Here is an 18,219-nt window from a genome sequence, read left to right on the forward strand (position 1 = left end):
TAGGAAAGCAGAGAGACGGAAGGGAAGGCATCTTCATGCGCTTATCTGAAGTTCCTACCAATGAATTACATAAGTATCACTATCTTTATCTTTTATGTTATTTTCGTTCATCAACATTACTACTTGAGTTTGCCTGACTAAGATTTACAAGATGACCATAGCTTGCTTCAATACTAACAATCTACGTGGGATCGACCCTTACTCGCGTAAGGTTATTACTTGGACGACCCAGTGCACTTGCTGGTTAGTTGTGCGAAGTTGTGTAATGCCATGGTATTGAGCTACCAAGTTTTTGGAGCCATTACCGGGGATTATGAGAGTTGTGAAAAAGTATTGTTCACAATTTCGCGCACCACTCTTCTAAGCTCAACCAATCATAGGAAATTTTAATAAAGTAATCGAACCTCGTCCCAAAACTCAAATAGGTCGGGATCCTCCTTTCTCCCTCCGCAGTAAGCCAAAATGGTTGATGGCCCTCAACCGGTCAGACTTTAAAGAAAGTTGATTTGAAGCCATGAAAAGAGTCCTCAAAGAGGCCAAAGATCCAACGACTTTGTTAAGCCCTAAAGGACATATACCCTTTCTTCGTTTTCCCCTCCCGAGAAGGGTTAGTGAGGAGGAAGAGGTAGAGAAAAACATTCACGGAGACCGGAATCTCCAGGTACTCACAGACCATTTCAAAACAATGAATAGTGGCCCAACTATTCGGGTGCAGCTGCGACGAAGCAACGTCGCACCGGTTCAACAAACCCATTACGAAAGGAGAAAAAGGGAGACGAACCCCCAGGGAAGTAAACATGGGTCTGTAAACCCACAACTAATCAGCCATGCATGGAGATGCTAAGTTTTTTTGGTAAACACGTTCTCGGTCGACAGGGACGTAAACCTAATAGAGTGCCTCCTCGGGACCCCCTCCACACAAGAGCCCAGCCTGACGAAGCTCTTGGAGGCTCTCGCGGGTGACCCTGGACGGGGTATCCTTCACGTAGGAAGTAACCCAGGCATAGTGGTCGACCAGGTCGGCTAATGGCCGCTGAGTCATGTTCGGAACCACAGGGCGCTCGGCCATACCTACAATGGGGCACCACTTAGTCAGCACGGGAGGACGGGAACCTTAAAAACAGTAAAAATAAGCTACAATTCCCTGAACCACCCCCTGCACCCTTATACTAACCTAGAACTTAATCAAAAGCTAAAATATAAACACCCAGTGGCACTCCCTCTAAAACAAGACGCGGCCAAAACAAAAAAAAACCTAGGCATGTACAAAAGAAAACGCACAAGGGAATGCCAAAGAAAAGCAGAAAGCAAAGAAAGCTGTAAAAATAACATACCAGGAAAATGCAGGAAGAATTCGCAGAAAAAAGAATCCGAAGATTGAAGCAATAATAAGAAGATTGAAGCAGCAGCAAGAAGATTGAAGCAGCAGCGAAAACAGGGAGAAAAATGGAGACAACAGTGATAAGAGAAAACGGAAGAAGAAGAAAAAAAGAGTGAAGAAGAAGTTATAAAATAAAAAAGGGCAGGCCCAAAAGACATAACCATCAAAGGAGCACCAAAAGACAGAGGCATAATTGTCATTTCACGCTACTTTCAAATCACGAAATGATGGGCATTTAATGCCCAGCGCAGAAGCCAAGGAGGCAGCCCCAAGGGAGAAATGAGCCAGCCACGTATGAAGAACACGGACGTTATCAACGAGCTCCCGAGAAAGAAGATGTGTCCTGATGCGGCGAGTAAATCAAACGCGCCCAGCCCCGAGCTCTAAACCTCAAGGCTGGCACCTTGGGGGCACTATTACGAACTACCATAGTCCAGCCCACTTACCCGACGGGTCGGACCACCGCCTCCGACCCAAGCTCCGAACCAGCCTCAACAGAGCCAACTCGACGGGTCGGTCCACCACACCCGCCCCGATGCACGTGCGACTTGGCACAAAGCAGCTCAAGTCGCCACGCCTAGCAACCAGTCGGGTCGGTACCCTCGAGGCAGCACCCGAGACCCCCGACCCGGAAACTAGAGCGACTTGACCTCCACGTGGACTAAGACAATTCATGGAAGCTTCCTGGCCAGTGGGTTAGGTTACCTATGGGCTCACCCAGCACAGTATATAAGGAAAGAGGTCAAGCTCTCCCCCCAAGGTATGTGACATCTTACCTAATTCGCCTATCACCTCGTACGGACACTAACTTGATCGTCGGAGTGTCTTTGCAGGTGGCCACCCCCCGGTCCACGCCGTCTCCGACGTCACCATCTTTCAGCTCACACCTCCACTTCCGCTCCAAATCCGTTCAAGGCCTCACCCACTCATTCTCTCCGCACCACCCAACTCGTCGAGCACCCGAAGTCCCTCAAATAACGAACATATTATATCTTCATAAAAATTATTTGTGTCATAAATCTATACACAAAGTATAATAACATATTTTTTTTCACGGTCATATTGAATATTGTTTATTGACTGTGAGGTGTGAACAATTCTCATCTCAACAGTTGTATATAATAGACAATATAAATATAATATTATTACATGTTTATATATGATAAAATATAAATTTTGCACATTTTATTAAATACATTCATAATAAGTTAAAAAAAAATATTTTCATTTTACTTAACATAAACTACATCAACTTATATGTGCATGATATTAGGAAAAATAACATGTTAAAAAAAGATAGTTAAGTTTATTATTTATTCTTTTCAATTATTTTTCAAACTTAAAATTCTTATCTTCATTTTTTCCCTCTTTTGATCATCATCTATGTTTTTGTGCCTATTATATCTTGTATAATAAAAAATTATGTTGTCTAGTCGAAACCAATTTCATTTTTCAATTATCTTTGATAGAATATAATTAGAATCAATTAGTATATCTGAATATTTATTATAGAATATTACGTCTTTATTATTACAATTCTCTTAGCATCTATAAATACCTTTCTATATTGTATTATTGTATCATTCTAGGTAACTTGAATACACTCAATAATATACCATCCTTGAAGCCATGGTATCAAAGCCATGGTATCCTTCTTGAAGAGGATAGGTTATTTTTCTTGTAGTGAAATCACCGTAATTTTTGTATTTTTTTCTATACCATTCTTCTTTCCCTTTTGTCACTCCTTTGACACTTTTTCATCTCATCGACTAGCCTATTCTCTCTGTCTTGTGTTTTTTCGATTTGAATGATCAAACACCATTGTCATCTGCTGCTTACCTATTCTCATGAAGAAATCATATAATTTTCGCTCTCTTTCGACAGTTCCATCTGCGTTCTCTCGTGGCAGTTCAATATGCGTTCTTTCGTGGCAGTACCGTCTGCGTTCTCTCATGGCTGTTCCGTCTGTGTTTTCTTGTGGCAGTTTTGTCTGAGTTTCTTTTTGGCAGTTATGTCTGCACTTCCTTTAGATAGCGGCAGTTGCGTCGGTGCTTCCTTCAGACAAGCGGCAGTTCCATTTGCGCTTCCTTCAAACTAGGGGCAGTTCCATCTGTGCTTCCTTCAGATAAGCGGCAGTTCCATCCGCGCTTCCTTCAGACAAGCGGCAGTTCCATTTACGCTTCCTTCCGTCAATTCCGTCTGCACCCGTTTTATTAGTTTATGTAATTTTTTCTCTTTATTCCGGTAGTTTTGTCTGCACCCGTTTTATTAGTTTATGCAATTTTTTCTCTTTATTTCGTTGTTTTAAATAAATTTCAAACTCAAATTGCCACTTGAGTTTGAGGGGGATGTTAGAATATAAATGAATATTTATTATAAAATATTACATCTTTATTATTACGATTCTCTTAGCATCTATAAATACATTTCTATATTGTATCATTCCAGATGACTTGAATACACTCAATAATATACCATTCTATCTCCAGTTTAGTCTCTTGTTTCTAACAATCTTCCTTCTCTTTTATTCCAAATAACTAGTGTATGTTTCCATGCCCTACACGGGATAATACATAAAATTATATAAAAAAATATTAAAATTTAAATGAAAAATATATAATAATTATTATTATAAAAATTTTATAATTTAAAAATATTAAAAATAATTAATATTTATTTTAATCAATTTAGATTGGTTGAATGATTATCTCATTTGTCTGCTTAAGCAAGTATTTAGAGTTTGAATCTCACCCTTAATAAATAGAGCATCAATATATGGTGGATAAATCATCGACTTACCGAGTTAGAAAATCCGTAGAAAAAAATTGTATTTATCTTTAAAATAGATTAATTTTTTATTAATAGCAATACTTATGGACTTTTGTCTTTGTTGAAATTTACTTAGGACAATTTTATTTGTTGGTATCGTATTCATTCTTGAAGTCAAAACAATATGATCAATATTGTTACTTGTTAAAACTTTATATTTTATGAAATTTTTTAAATTTTTAAATTCATAAACTTATGTCATTACAGAAGTTATTAGATCAATTAATATTTCTTGATAACATAGTGTACCGAAACACCATCGTTGAGTGTTAGTTAGTGTGAAGAGAAACCAATAATAACTTTTGTTATTCAATATATAATTTATTCTATTAAAAAATAAATTAATATTTTCTAAATTTATAAATATATTTTTTTCTAATTTCTTACACTATTTTATTTGACAATATTTACCATTAAAAAATAGCAAATGACCATACTATTCACAATATATATATGATGTGTAAAATAATTTCTTATCTTAAAATTAATTTTGGTTAGTGAGATAAAATTTAAAATATTTTTTATTTTCTTACTCAAATTTAACTTTATATTTAGAATTGATTAATGACTCATTTTTTAATTTCAATAAAAAAATAAATTGGTTAGATGTAAAATATCTAGCATTTAATAATTTCAATTATTTAAATTTTAATTACCAAAAATTGGATTAAAAATTAAATATAAACTTAATAATCGATAATATATATATAATATTAGTACGTAAATAATAATATCCAATGCATTAATTATTTATTTTTTTGAAAGAATTAATGTATAATTTATTGAGAATTAATTTATTATCCAAATTTTGTTTATAAACTTTGTAATATGTAGAAATAGTGATCTTATTTATTATTATTATTTAAACAATTTTTTATAATTTTTTAATTAGGTAATTAACTTAATTAATAACATTTATTATTGCTTTTATACTAAAAAAATACCAGTTTATACTATTTACATATTTTTTACTATTACTAATAAATAAATAAATAAATATTTGCACTCTTATATTTATTATCCCAGATGATGACTTAAATTACTTATTTTATATGTTAAATAATATTTTGTATGTTAATTTATTAAATATTAAGATGAAAAAATTGTTCAATAAATTATATAAATAGTCATTACAGAAAAAAATTATATATCATATATAATAATCCTTGATATATATAGTGTCATGTATATATTGAAATTATCTATTTTAATTATGTGAGTTATTATTGTTATTTTTACTTTTTTGTTACATTAAAAAATAATATTTAAAACTAAAAAAGAGATCATTAATTTTTTTAATTTGAATTAAAAAAATATCTTATAAATATATTTAACTTTTTCATATACTAAGTGTTATAATATTAAATAGTATAGTATTTGCTATAATAATGACTCAAAATATTAATTCAAGATATATTTAGGCATAGTAAGACCTCAATGCAAGTAAGATTAACTAAAATTCATTGTTAGGGTCTCAAATCCGGCTTAGGTTCATTACCTTAAAGGCCCAATGCATATGAAGTCCACGCGTCCCCTTTTAAATCGACTCAGATTGGATCTCCGTTGCTAGTTAGATATGGTAATGAGTACTCAGAGGAGCGTGAGAAGCTCCCTTCCCATCCCTCACTCCTATTTAAAAAAAAAATATCCCAATTTCTTCTCCGTCATTGTAAATTCTTGTTTAATTACTCCTTAGAAAATGCAGATCTCTTCGGTAAATTTTTTGAAAAAAATTAACACAAAAAAGACATAATATAATAATCATAAAATAATCAGTTCAATATAATTCAACATAATTTATAACATATTCGTTATGAAAAATAACATTTCAAAAGGAGAAAACATAAAAACATATTCCAACATAATAACATAACATAATTTTTTGGGACGATACTTAGCAACGTAGTGACGGACTTGAGAGGCAGAGAAAGTAAGTTAGAGAGAGAGGATCGAGGCTGAGAATGAATCTAAAAGAAAAATGAAAAATTCGAATTGGAGACAGAAATTAGGGTTACTAAATTCAAGAAATGAATTTATGTATATATAAATTAGAATAAATTAATAATTTTATTCCATAGGGCGGGTACTTATGTCTGTGTCCCTATTAGGGGTGGCAAACAAGAAAACCTGCCCTATCTCGCCAAAAGCCCGCGATCTGGTGGGCTAGCCTGCCCTGTCCCGCCTAGTAAAGCGGTCTTAAATTTCTCTTCCGTCCTGCCTAACGGTAGGTTAGCGGGTTAGCAGGCTCTCCTTTTTTTTATAAATCATTAAATATTAAACAATATATATAATTTCACAATAATTTCAATAAATTTATAATTTCAAAAAAAATTATAATTATAAATATATAATAAACATAACTATAAACCAATTTTTTTGAAACAAAATAATAAAATCAATATTGTCCAAAGCAAAACAAATATTGTCCAAAATATATAATTAAACATCTTCAAGTTTATAATCAATCAAACATAAAAACATAATCCAAAATATAACTTAGAACATCTTCAATTATCATCTTCATCCTCTTGTAGATTAATAACATCACAGAAATTTGTAAAAAAATGGTCTTGACAAAATAAAAGCTTGACTCAGTGGGAAAACCTACACCGTCCCACCAAAACTCGCCAAAGCTCATAAATTAGATGATGCAGGGTAGGCGGACTTTTTAAGTTTGACAGTCTCAAATTTTCAGTCCAACTCTCCTTTTTTGTTGGGTTATGCGGGTCAGTCTGATGGATTTTGGTCCATTTGTCACCCCAAGTTTTCATCCATTTTCGGGTGGCAGGTCGTAAGGATTTCACGAGTTCCCATCTAGCTCCAAAATGCGAGTAATCCCCGTAAATACCATTTTTGGCTATTTTTGTGATCATCTCTATTGCTAGCATTTATTGGTTTGTGACGTGGAGCTATTCTAGCCACTCAATAAATTCTCAAATAATCAAAGTTTATGTTATATCATTATACAATCACATGTATCCTTGTTATAACAAAATTAATAGAAGATAAACAGATAAACACTACGCTATTGTTTGAATATAAGATAAAAAAAATAAGAGAAAATAAAATAAAAAGAAAGAAAATAAGAGGAAACAAAATGGAAAGAAAAGTATATTTTTGTGTGTGTGTTTAGATGAAAAAAATGAATGGAAAGAAAATAGAGGAAAAAAATTTTTTTACTTGGATGGAAGAAAAAGTAAGAAGAGAAAAAATTATAATAGAGTAAAATTATATTAATATTTTTATATATTATATATAAATTATAATTCAAATGGTAACTCTGTATTTTAACCCATGTTTGCACTTCTGCCTAAGTTTTCTTCGCAACTTTGAAGAGAAAAAATTTACATGAGCTCCACATACATTTTTATGTTTTTCATTCAATTTTTTTTTTGTTGATCCAAATAATAAAAAATTGATTTTTTCATCTATTTTTTACCTAAATTCCACAAACCCATAAACGTTACCTAATTATCTCCATTTATATTTCTATATAAATCGAATTTAATGAATTCGAATTAGGGTAATAAGTAATAAATCGAATCTATAGGATTCAAATTACTTGACATTGTGATTCGAAAGTAAATTGAATTTAATGAATTCAAATTATGTCATCCCTTACTAAATCGAATCTATAAATTTCGATTTATATGGTCCATGCTAAATTGAAGCAATAAGGTTCGATTTATACTCACTTAATAGCAATCAAGCTCATTGTAAATCGAATCTCCTTCATTCGATTTAGTAGCATAGATAGCATCCAAGTAATTCAAATCTTATAGATTCGATTTACTACGAAAACACATAAATTTGAACTCCATAAATTTGATTTATTAGCTATCTTTTTATCTACTCTACACTTCATCTACGAATACATTAAGGACTAAAGCTATGCTTCAACCTTTTAAAATCCCATATATTCTTGCCAAATACAATATTATTATACTTTTTTTTTATAGAAACCATTGAATGGAAGAACTGTTAGTAAAAAGATGAAATTCTTTTATAATATGTATGACTTTTTATGTTAATAAAATAAAAATGAAAAACATAAAATAATATTGTGTATATTTAAGTTAATTTTAATCATTTTTAATAACCAGATTTGTCATAATGTAACTGATAAACAATGACAGTTAATACGAATTAGATATGTTTTGAGTATGCTATACATTTTATGATTTTGTACAGAACAATATTAATTTTAATTTATATATTTATTATTGGGTATTAAAAATAAAAATATTCGTATTAGCATTTTCAAACCTTCCTCAACTCTCATCATGATTGGACCTAAAAGATCACCTATCTCGTTGGACATAAATGTAATCCAATCAATTTTCATCTGATAGTACTATATATTCGCATAATCACAGGAGAATCACATTCGCATATCATAGGAGAATTAACTTTAGCGAGATAACAATATGGTATTTAGTTACCACATGAGTATTTTTATATATAGAATTATCAATCAATTATGTATCTTTTCTGATGAAAATAATATATTCAACATGGATATTGTTTGTTAGGTAAAAGATAACAGATTGACAAAGAAAATTAATTACAATAGATATATTCATTTTAAATTTTTTTATATAATATTATAAAAATATCATGGTCGCCCTGAATTACTACAGGTTCAACTTCCATCGACAGCGGTAGAATGCCTTTTTTAAGACATTTTCAGACTATAATATTTGTCAAACAAACAATTAACGAAACATTCATTCATACCTTCTCATTTTAAATATATTTATATATAAAAAAATAGTTGAAATAGCAAAAGTGATAAAAATGATAATTTTTATAATTTTGTGTGGCTATCTATATATCGAAGACCAGAAGACTATGATTATCTAACAAAATTAATTTTATTTATTGCATTCAATTTAAATAAGTAAAAAATCATCTTATTTTATTTTAATCTTTAATTCATATGATTTAAATTTAGCTAAATATATATGATTTGATTTGATTTAATTATTAGTAAAAAATATATTGAGAACCTATTTTATGCATAGATTTATTATTTTAATGATTAATTAATTAATTAATATAGATAATTAATATAATTAATTTAATTTAATAAATTAAAAAATAAATTAAAAAATACTAACAAAACATCAAAAGAAATAAATTAAAAAATACTACCAAATCAATTTGATATAAATGATAATATTTTTCTTAAGTCTTGTTATTATTTATAATTAGAAAATAGCCATAAATAAATTTATTTCCTTAACGAGTGTTAAATTTGTTGTCAAATTCTATATTACCTTTAAAATTTTGGCGTAATTGAGTTTAATTTCTACATTTTGAAATAAATTTACTCAAAAAAATTAATATGTAAATCATATTATTATTACAAATTACTTTTTTAACATAATTAGTGATGCTTATTTGAACCATTAAATTTAGCTTCTAATGATATTAAAATCAACCTATTTTATTATCTTGTATCTTCAAAGAGTTTACACGACTAATATAAAAATATAACAATTGAAAAAAAAATCATTACAATGAGTATATTCATTTTAACAATATTCTTCTATCTAATACTATAAAAAAAATTACATTGGTCACTTTGAATTGTTACCGGTCAACTTCTATCTACATTAGTAGAATGCTTAAATTGAGATATATTCATCAAACAAACAATCAATAAAACACTCATCCATACTTTCTCATTTTGGGTACATTTATACATAAAAGAAATTTTACATAAAGAAAAAAAAAAGAAAAGAAGAGTTGAAATAGTAAGAGTAATAAAAATTATGATTCTTATAATTTTGTGTGGCTATCTATATATAGTAGATTAGACAACTATGATTATCTAATAAAATTAATTTGTATTTATCACACTCAACTTGAATAAGTAAGAAATTATCTCATTTTAATTTAGTTTTTAATTCACATGATTTGAATTTAGCTTAATATATATTATTTGATTTGATTTAATTTAATTATTAATTAAAAATATCTCAGTTGTCTATTTTATTCATAAATTTATTATTTAATAAATAATAAATTAATCAAATTAATTAATTAGTACACACAATAAATTTAGTTTAATAAATTAAAATAATTAAGTTAAAAAAAACTTAATAGAATATTAAAATAAATGAATTAGAAAATATTACCAACTCAAATTGATATAAATTATAATAAATTATATAATATTTTAATATCTAATCAAATCAATTAGTTGATATAGTTAATTTATCATAATAACTTTTATTTAATGAGTAAAAAAAATAAATCGAAAAATATTTTTAGAAGCTTGCTATGTCAGCTTCATCATTAAGTGCAGAAATTCGATTTTTATATAATAGAATAGATAGATGATTGATACTAAAGTTCACACTCTAGAAAAAACATCCCTTCCACTTTAGTCCACCACCTAAATTCTTTTAAGTAGTCCAAATACATTTCATACATGAACACTTAAATACGAATTAATATCATTCATTTCACTTATCAAAAATAAAAAACCGAAAACTCAGAGATACTCCACAATCAATAAAACTTATATGCATTACAGTTTAAATTTGACACGTAGCGTTAGCATTACATGTTTATTTTCAGCGTGCTCACCAGAAAATTTCAGAAAACTTCCCATATGAGTATGCTTCTTAAATATTGCATTTAGATTCAATTTTCGGTTAAGGCTTAGATGTGCGTAGTTTAAGAATTCTCTCTAATAAAAAAAAAAAAAAAAAAAAAACAAAAAAGAGAAAGAAATAATGATAATAATATTAATACTATATATATTTTGTAACCCAAACAACTTGGTCCGTTGATACTTTGTTTGAGAAGAAAAGCTAAAGGGATCATTCTCCACCACCCTTCACTACCTCAAACAAAATATAAGAGGTCTCCAATTGAGAAAGAGTAGAAAAACAAGAATGAAAATGGAATTATATCCAAACATATGCCTCTTCAGTGGAACATATCACTCAAAAAGATATACAGCAGTAACATGGAGTGCAGCTTTTGTTTTTTGGCGCTACAAAATACAAATCCATTGCATTGTTCGAGTCTTTGAGAGTTGAGGATATCTTTTTTGTCATACAATAACTGCAATTTTTTTCTTTTTATGGAATTACTAAAAATTGTCGATGAAAATTTTATTAAACATAAATTCTTAAATATTCGAAGGTTGGAAGTCAACGACTAATTTCTAACTCTATTAAAATTCGTTTTTGAATAAACAAAAAACTAATTACGAAAGTTAAGACATAATGCTTACACAATCTAAAAAGTTACTACTTATACTTGCCTCTCAGACTCTATGGTTCTAAATATCAAACTTATGATCAAGAGAATTAGTAGAAATTTAAGAACTCTCAATTTTTTTCCCTCAGTCAGCTTTTTTTTTTTTGGTCGATGGGTCAGATATTTTGTTTTTAAGCTAGCAGCGCAAACCTGTTGTCACCTGAAAACTGCTATTTGGGCCCATTGTAATCATATTGGGCCGTCTAAAATAGAACGGCCCAGAAGAGGCCCACGAAGGAGTGAAGTTAGGGTTTATGGAATAACCTTTTAAGTAGCCGCTACTCTCTTTCTCTATTTTGTTGAGCTTGCTGCCGGAGGAGGAAGGAGACGATTGAAGCCCTAGCTAGGTTGCACCCTCAGATCTCGTCTCAAACCTCGCATTCTCATCATGGTTCGCTACCTTCTTCCTTCATCATTCTGATTTCATGTTTATCGAATCTCTATACTCATTTAATCCATCTTCTGTTGCTCAATTTGCATCAAAATCTTTGTGCTTTGCAACCATAGGGTTTGATGTTAATCTTTCGAATGCGAATATTACCATGGTGTATGGACTGAAACCTCTATCTTATAGATTGAATTTCTTGTGGTATTTTTGTTAGTTTGAATTTTTGTTTTGATATTGTTAGTTTCTTGGTAGTGTTAGTGTAGTAATATTATGGAATGGTGTTCAAATCCGGTTTTTGAATTTGGATTTTTGTTGTTCTGATTGCAACAGGCGAGAGGATTGAAGAAGCATTTGAAGAGGCTCAATGCACCCAAGCATTGGATGCTTGACAAACTCGGTGGTGCTTTTGTGAGTAAAAGTTTCAGTAATTTTTAATACTTACCAAATTATTTCCATGGTGTGTTTTCTAGACTTACGTGAAATTGATGCGTTGTTTGTTTGTTTTTGGGTACCTGCATAGGCACCTAAACCGTCATCTGGACCACACAAGTCCAGGGAGTGTCTCCCACTTATACTCATCTTGAGAAACAGGTTGAAGTATGCTCTTACTTATCGTGAAGTCATCGCTATTCTGATGCAGCGTCATGTCCTTGTTGATAACAAGGTCAGGACTGACAAGACGTATCCATCTGGCTTCATGGGTATGTTACATTTGATATTTCGGAACATTTGTCGCTTCGTTGATTCATGTTGATATGATTACTATTGTTTTATTGTTACTTTGATGGTTGAACATATGAAACTTCGAGCTGAAATTTGTGTGTTAAGAGTTGTTGATTTATGATAGTTTGTTTTTCTTTTCTCTATGTTTTCCTACAGATGTTGTATCAATCCCCAAGACAAATGAGAACTTCCGTCTTCTTTATGACACAAAGGGCAGATTCCGTCTCCACTCAATCAGGGACGAGGAGGCTAAGGTACTTTTATTTGGTTGCTGAATATTCATTCAATAGGAGACTGTATGATGTTTGTGTCAATTTCTTCTAAATGTATTTTATCAAGCTGTTTTTATGGTCTCAGTTGTTTTTTCTTGTTGATATTGCAGTTTAAGCTATGCAAGGTTCGTTCAGTGCAGTTTGGTCAGAAGGGTATCCCATACCTCAACACCTTTGATGGTCGCACTATCCGCTACCCTGACCCGCTCATCAGGGCTAATGACACCATTAAGCTGGATTTGGAGGAAAACAAGATCGTTGATTTCATCAAGTTTGACGTTGGGAATGTTGTTATGGTCACTGGGGGAAGGAACAGAGGGCGTGTTGGAGTGATCAAGAACAGGGAGAAGCATAAGGGAAGTTTCGAGACAATCCACGTTCAGGATGCTACTGGTAACGAATTTGCAACCCGTATGGGAAATGTGTTCACCATTGGCAAGGGATCAAAACCATGGGTTTCACTTCCCAAGGGCAAGGGTATTAAGCTGACAATCATTGAGGAAGCTAGGAAAAGGATTGCTTCACAACAAGCAGTTACTGCATAAATCTCCTTATGGATGAATAGACTTGAGTGTTTGCTAGTTTTATTATTTAATGTTATTGTTTTCACTTAGCTCGAGATTTTTGGCTGTTGAATTTTGGGTATTAAATTTTGCTCTATACTATGCCTTGATTTTGCCGTTTAATATTTATGAACAACTTTACATCACCCATCTTCGATTTCATTTTTTTTTTATCCCTTGTGTTAGTTTCTTCTCGTAAATAATCATGGGGCAGAGTGGCATACTATTGTGAGTTTTATTCTTAAAACATGTAGGATCCATTTTATGTGGAGTGTGACTTTGTGACCAACTCTTTCGTAGAGCAACATGGACATCCATTCGTCCATAACAATTTGTTTATTTGAGGCCCAAGAAAGTCTATATATCGTGAAATCACATGGTGATTACATAAGAACGCAACACGGAAGTGTAGTGTAAGACTCACAAAAATTGACTTCCGGTTTGTCTCGTTATTAAGTTCGGTTTACCAAAAATTTAGAGCAGATTTAAATAATATCAATAAATTATAATTTATATTTTAAAAAATTTAAAAAGATTAATTTTATATATTGTTTATGTATTAATAAATAAAACTTATAAAAATATTTTAAAAACAGAAGCGGACTTTATCGATTGATTTTTTTTTAGTAATGGAATTTCTGATTTTATTATTATTATGAAAAAATTGGGTGTTTTAATTTATTATGGATATTAATTTTTTTAATTTAAATCCTCAAAACTGAGACTCAAAATTGCATAAGAGACAAAAATCAATAGAAATTATCTTATGGTATGTATATATATAAAAGTTTTTATATTTAAATTGTACAAATATGCAACAAAAAATAAGAATATGATACGATAATCATAATAAATTAAATTAAAAAGATAAAATCTTTTGATTAGAATTTATATTAATTTTATCTTAAAATTAATTTATTAAATTATCTTTTACTTCACATAGAAATAAGATGTACAAATTATGTCTTATAAAATCAATTACAAAATCCACTTTTATTTTAAAAGGGATATTTTGTGTTTTTTTTTTTTAAAATTAAAGATATGGTATTTGATACAACAAATACTTTGAAAGAAGGTTTGTATCCTAATATAGGACTATCCTTATGAAGCAAATATTTATTATTATCAATCATAACACTAATTTAGTCATTCTGTCCGCTTCATTTACAACTATTAGGATTAAATTTAATAGAAAATAATATGATTAAGGCCATGCGAATGCATGAGTGACCTACTAGTATAACTTTTGTTCTATGAATGTCTTTTCTCTTCTTTTTTGTGGAATGAAAATAATTTTCTTCCTTTATAAGCAAGAGATAATTCTATTACATCTTGCTTTCATTTTTCTATTTAAGGCTGTCATGGTACATATGATTCAGACTTCACGATAAGTAAGAACAAAAATATAATTACAAACTATTTTGATTCATGAAAAAGAAGCAATAATAACATTTATAAAACAAAATTGTATTAGTAACACCATGTAAATACATCACAGTAAGTTGGAGTAATTCACTAATTGTATAAATACTTAACAAATTAATTAGTGTCAAATCCATCGTCTATAATCTAATTTGTGTCAAGCTCTTTTTATACTAACTCTCAACTTTTTCCAATGGCAACCAAATAAAATATAAAAAAGTAATCATTAATAATAGTATAAAAATTACATAAAAATATTTTATAACTAGTTTCTATGGATCAAATGTTTTCAAGAAGTTCTTATAATTAATATATCTTAAACTAATAACTTTTTGAAAAGATACACCCCATCCAAAATCCCTTCGGCATAACTATCGAGACTCTAAATAGAAACTAGCTCACCGTCCCCTTCGGCATTGCCATCAAGGCCGGAGAACTAGGAATCAAATATTATTAATAAGAAAAATTATGAATTACAATTATATCTAGAATGCTCATGTTCCTGTTACAGACAAGTCTTATATTCCTACCTCATTGTTCCTATATTTTCATTTTTCAACCTAAATAAAAATCTTTAGTACATTTACATGTTCTTCCTCCTTTAAGCAAATCCTCCATCTATTAAAAACTTTGGATTAGGGTACAATTCCTACATTGGAAAACAATTAAAATAGTGTAACTATCATGGATAATAGAGTTTAAAATAGCCAATTTAATATTTCTTATATTAGTGGAAATTGAATTAGACTAACTAATTGAGAGTAAAGAAATGACTTACAATGATCAAATTACATCATAAATGCTTTTTCTTAACTTTTCTCCTTTAGCTAATCTTTCTTTATGTCTAAAATATTTCTGAGCATGACTGCTAATTTGATGATAAGTTCTTGTTTTGACATAATATTTTGAAATTCTTGACCAATTTGTACCTTCTGCTTGGTAGCCTCTAACAAATAATCTACCAAAATATGATTTTTGAAATAATTATTAACAAATTTTACACTAAAAAATTTTAAACAAAAACATAAACTATTTAATTAGTAACAATTTTTTTCTTTTTTGGTTTTCAGTCCAACCAAAAATGTTATTATGTCAACCACTCAACCATTGTCAAAACAAAACAAATTTAGCAATCAACAAAATTATGCCTCATTTGCAATTACTTTAGAGCTCTTTCAAATTGCTAGTTATTGATGCACAAATACATATGAAAGCTTGGATTAAGAAGAAAGCAATGAAGTGAAGCAGAGTGAAAGAGGAATGTTAGACTTAAGTGAAGCAGAGTCGGTCTTACAAAAGAGGAATGTTAGACTTGTATATTGTAGACAACCTACAACAAAGTAGAGATATATCTAAAACAGGAGAAGTGCTCCTATATGCTAATACTAGTTGCTTCACTTTTTTCTTTTGTGTAAACACCAATATTCAACTAGATAATAGATAAACAAATAAATAAATAAATATAAAAGAAGAAAACAGAAGCAATATAATATAATAAATACCTATGCTCATCTTCAGTCCACCGAGAATATTTCTTTGTATTGTTGGTGTTAGCAGATTGGCTTTGTTCCCTTGTTGCTGCCTCCATTGGTGCTGCGGCCGCGACTACCTCCGCCCTGCCATGATAGAAATAAACAATATAATTTTTTTTCTTTTCCAAAAAAGAACGAAACAAATGTTTGTGTTATTTATTAACACCTTGCAAATTATTTAACGATAAAATAAGTGTAAATTACTATAATAAATCAAATGGCTCCCAAAATTACCCAGATCCCCAAAACTAAAAAGGCTACTTGAAAATTATTGAGGGGATGTTGCTTGTAAATCGAATTTATGAGTTTTGATTTACCATGGAGTGCTGTTCACGTGTCTAAATCAAATCTATGGGTTTCGATTTACATGCAAATAAAAATCAAATCTCATTGTTTCGATTTAGTGTTTATATAGAATTCAAAGCTATTTTATAGACAATTTGCGTAAACGCAATTCAAATCTAATGGATTCGATTTAGTACCATTTTGCATGGAAGCCTTTTTTATTTTGGAGAATTTGGGTAATTTTGGAAGCCATTTGGTTTATTATAGTAATTTACCCATAAAATAATTTGCCTAACAAGTCCCCAAAATTTGTCAGTTTAATTTTTTCTTTTCTTCGTATAAGATTATTTTGACTCTTTTTGTAAAGAAAAATATACAGTTTATTATTGTAATTTAAAAATAATTTATTTATTCAAAAAACAAATCAAGAGGGAAAAAACGTTCATTGTTTATACAGTTTGTTCATAAAACTTCTAAGAAAAAAGAAGAATAGAATAAGTAATTAAAAAAAAAAGAAAGAGTGGGAGGAGAGAATGAAAATATGTATCGGCTAAAAATAAATAAAGAAATAAAAAGAGAATGAAAATACGTTGAGCACAAACCTGTGATGTTGATGATCAGTGTTATAAGGCGGTGGTGGTGGGGTTGTTGTTGTTGCATTGATGATGGGGACGGAGACAGGGTTGTGTTCCAATGTGGTGATAGGAGCAGCCATTATCATAGTCATGTTCTCAGATGCAGTATTCAGAGGAGTGTTTGAAGTATAACCGTTATGGATGACATTGATGTCCTTCATCAGCTTCTTGAAGCGTTCTTGCAGTTGAGCCGGGGTCTTTCCAGGGAGACGAGCAGCAATGAGCTCCCAGGAATTGCGTTTAGCATACTCAAAACAATTGGTAATAACTGACTCAAAGGCTTTGTTCTCCTCCCAAGTCCAGACCTGAGGTTGCATAGGTTGGAGCTGAAGCTGAGACTCAGGTAGTTGATAACCACAATCAGCAAGAAACTGCTGAAACTGCTGAGGATGAGGGTGGGACTGAGGCTGAGGCTGAGGCTGAGGCTGAGGTTCTGGCAAACACTCAGCAAGAACCATATCGAACTGAGGATTACCACACGTGTCACTGAAAAACTGAGCTACTGTAATCTCCCTTACATCCGGCTGCGGCTTGGGCTGAGGTGGTTGATTGCCACCCACGTCAATGGCACACTGCTCTACCATATTCCTTCTATCCGCATCCCAGTCTATCATATCCCAAGGATCTATCATATCCAAAGGATCCATCATTGAGAAAGTACCTAGTTCCTCTTCACTCATTCTTAGCTTCTTGCTTCTCTATAACGACAAAGAAAAAAAAGTCTAGAATTTAAAATTTTTAAAATTAATATATAATAAGGTATTTTAGTCATTTTATATAATAAGGGTATTATAGTTATTTTTTATAAAAATATTAATTTAGACCGATTCAAATTTTGATTTACTATTTTTCGGTCAAATTAATTTATTTGACCTAATTTTGACAAAAATAACACAATTTAAGTGATTATA

At 30.5% G+C, this 18,219-nt stretch overlaps 2 protein-coding genes across 3 annotated transcripts; one reads left to right on the forward strand and one right to left on the reverse strand.

The window, feature by feature from the left end:
- Nucleotides 1–11,726: 11,726 nt before the first annotated feature.
- LOC107466707 (40S ribosomal protein S4-2) lies at nucleotides 11,727–13,580 on the forward strand. The gene is made up of 5 exons (XM_016085714.3): nucleotides 11,727–11,879; nucleotides 12,207–12,284; nucleotides 12,397–12,577; nucleotides 12,756–12,853; nucleotides 12,982–13,580. Exons 1-5 carry the CDS (start codon nucleotides 11,877–11,879, stop codon nucleotides 13,414–13,416), a joined length of 795 nt encoding a protein of 264 aa, XP_015941200.1. The 5' UTR covers nucleotides 11,727–11,876; the 3' UTR covers nucleotides 13,417–13,580.
- Nucleotides 13,581–15,364: 1,784 nt separating this feature from the next.
- LOC107466722 (transcription factor DIVARICATA) lies at nucleotides 15,365–17,997 on the reverse strand. Of its 2 annotated transcripts, XM_016085729.3 has the most exons (4): nucleotides 17,276–17,997; nucleotides 16,359–16,472; nucleotides 15,635–15,814; nucleotides 15,365–15,505 (listed from the first exon to the last, which is right to left on the reverse strand). In XM_016085729.3, exons 1-3 carry the CDS (start codon nucleotides 17,986–17,988, stop codon nucleotides 15,640–15,642), a joined length of 1,002 nt encoding a protein of 333 aa, XP_015941215.1. In that variant the 5' UTR covers nucleotides 17,989–17,997; the 3' UTR covers nucleotides 15,365–15,505; nucleotides 15,635–15,639. The 2 variants fall into 2 exon arrangements, with proteins under 2 accessions (XP_015941215.1, XP_052110699.1); XM_052254739.1 differs by lacking the exon at nucleotides 15,635–15,814.
- Nucleotides 17,998–18,219: the final 222 nt, after the last annotated feature.

The sequence above is a fragment of the Arachis duranensis genome, chromosome 9 (genome assembly GCF_000817695.3).
Source record: "Arachis duranensis cultivar V14167 chromosome 9, aradu.V14167.gnm2.J7QH, whole genome shotgun sequence".
Taxonomy (NCBI): Eukaryota; Viridiplantae; Streptophyta; class Magnoliopsida; order Fabales; family Fabaceae; genus Arachis; species Arachis duranensis.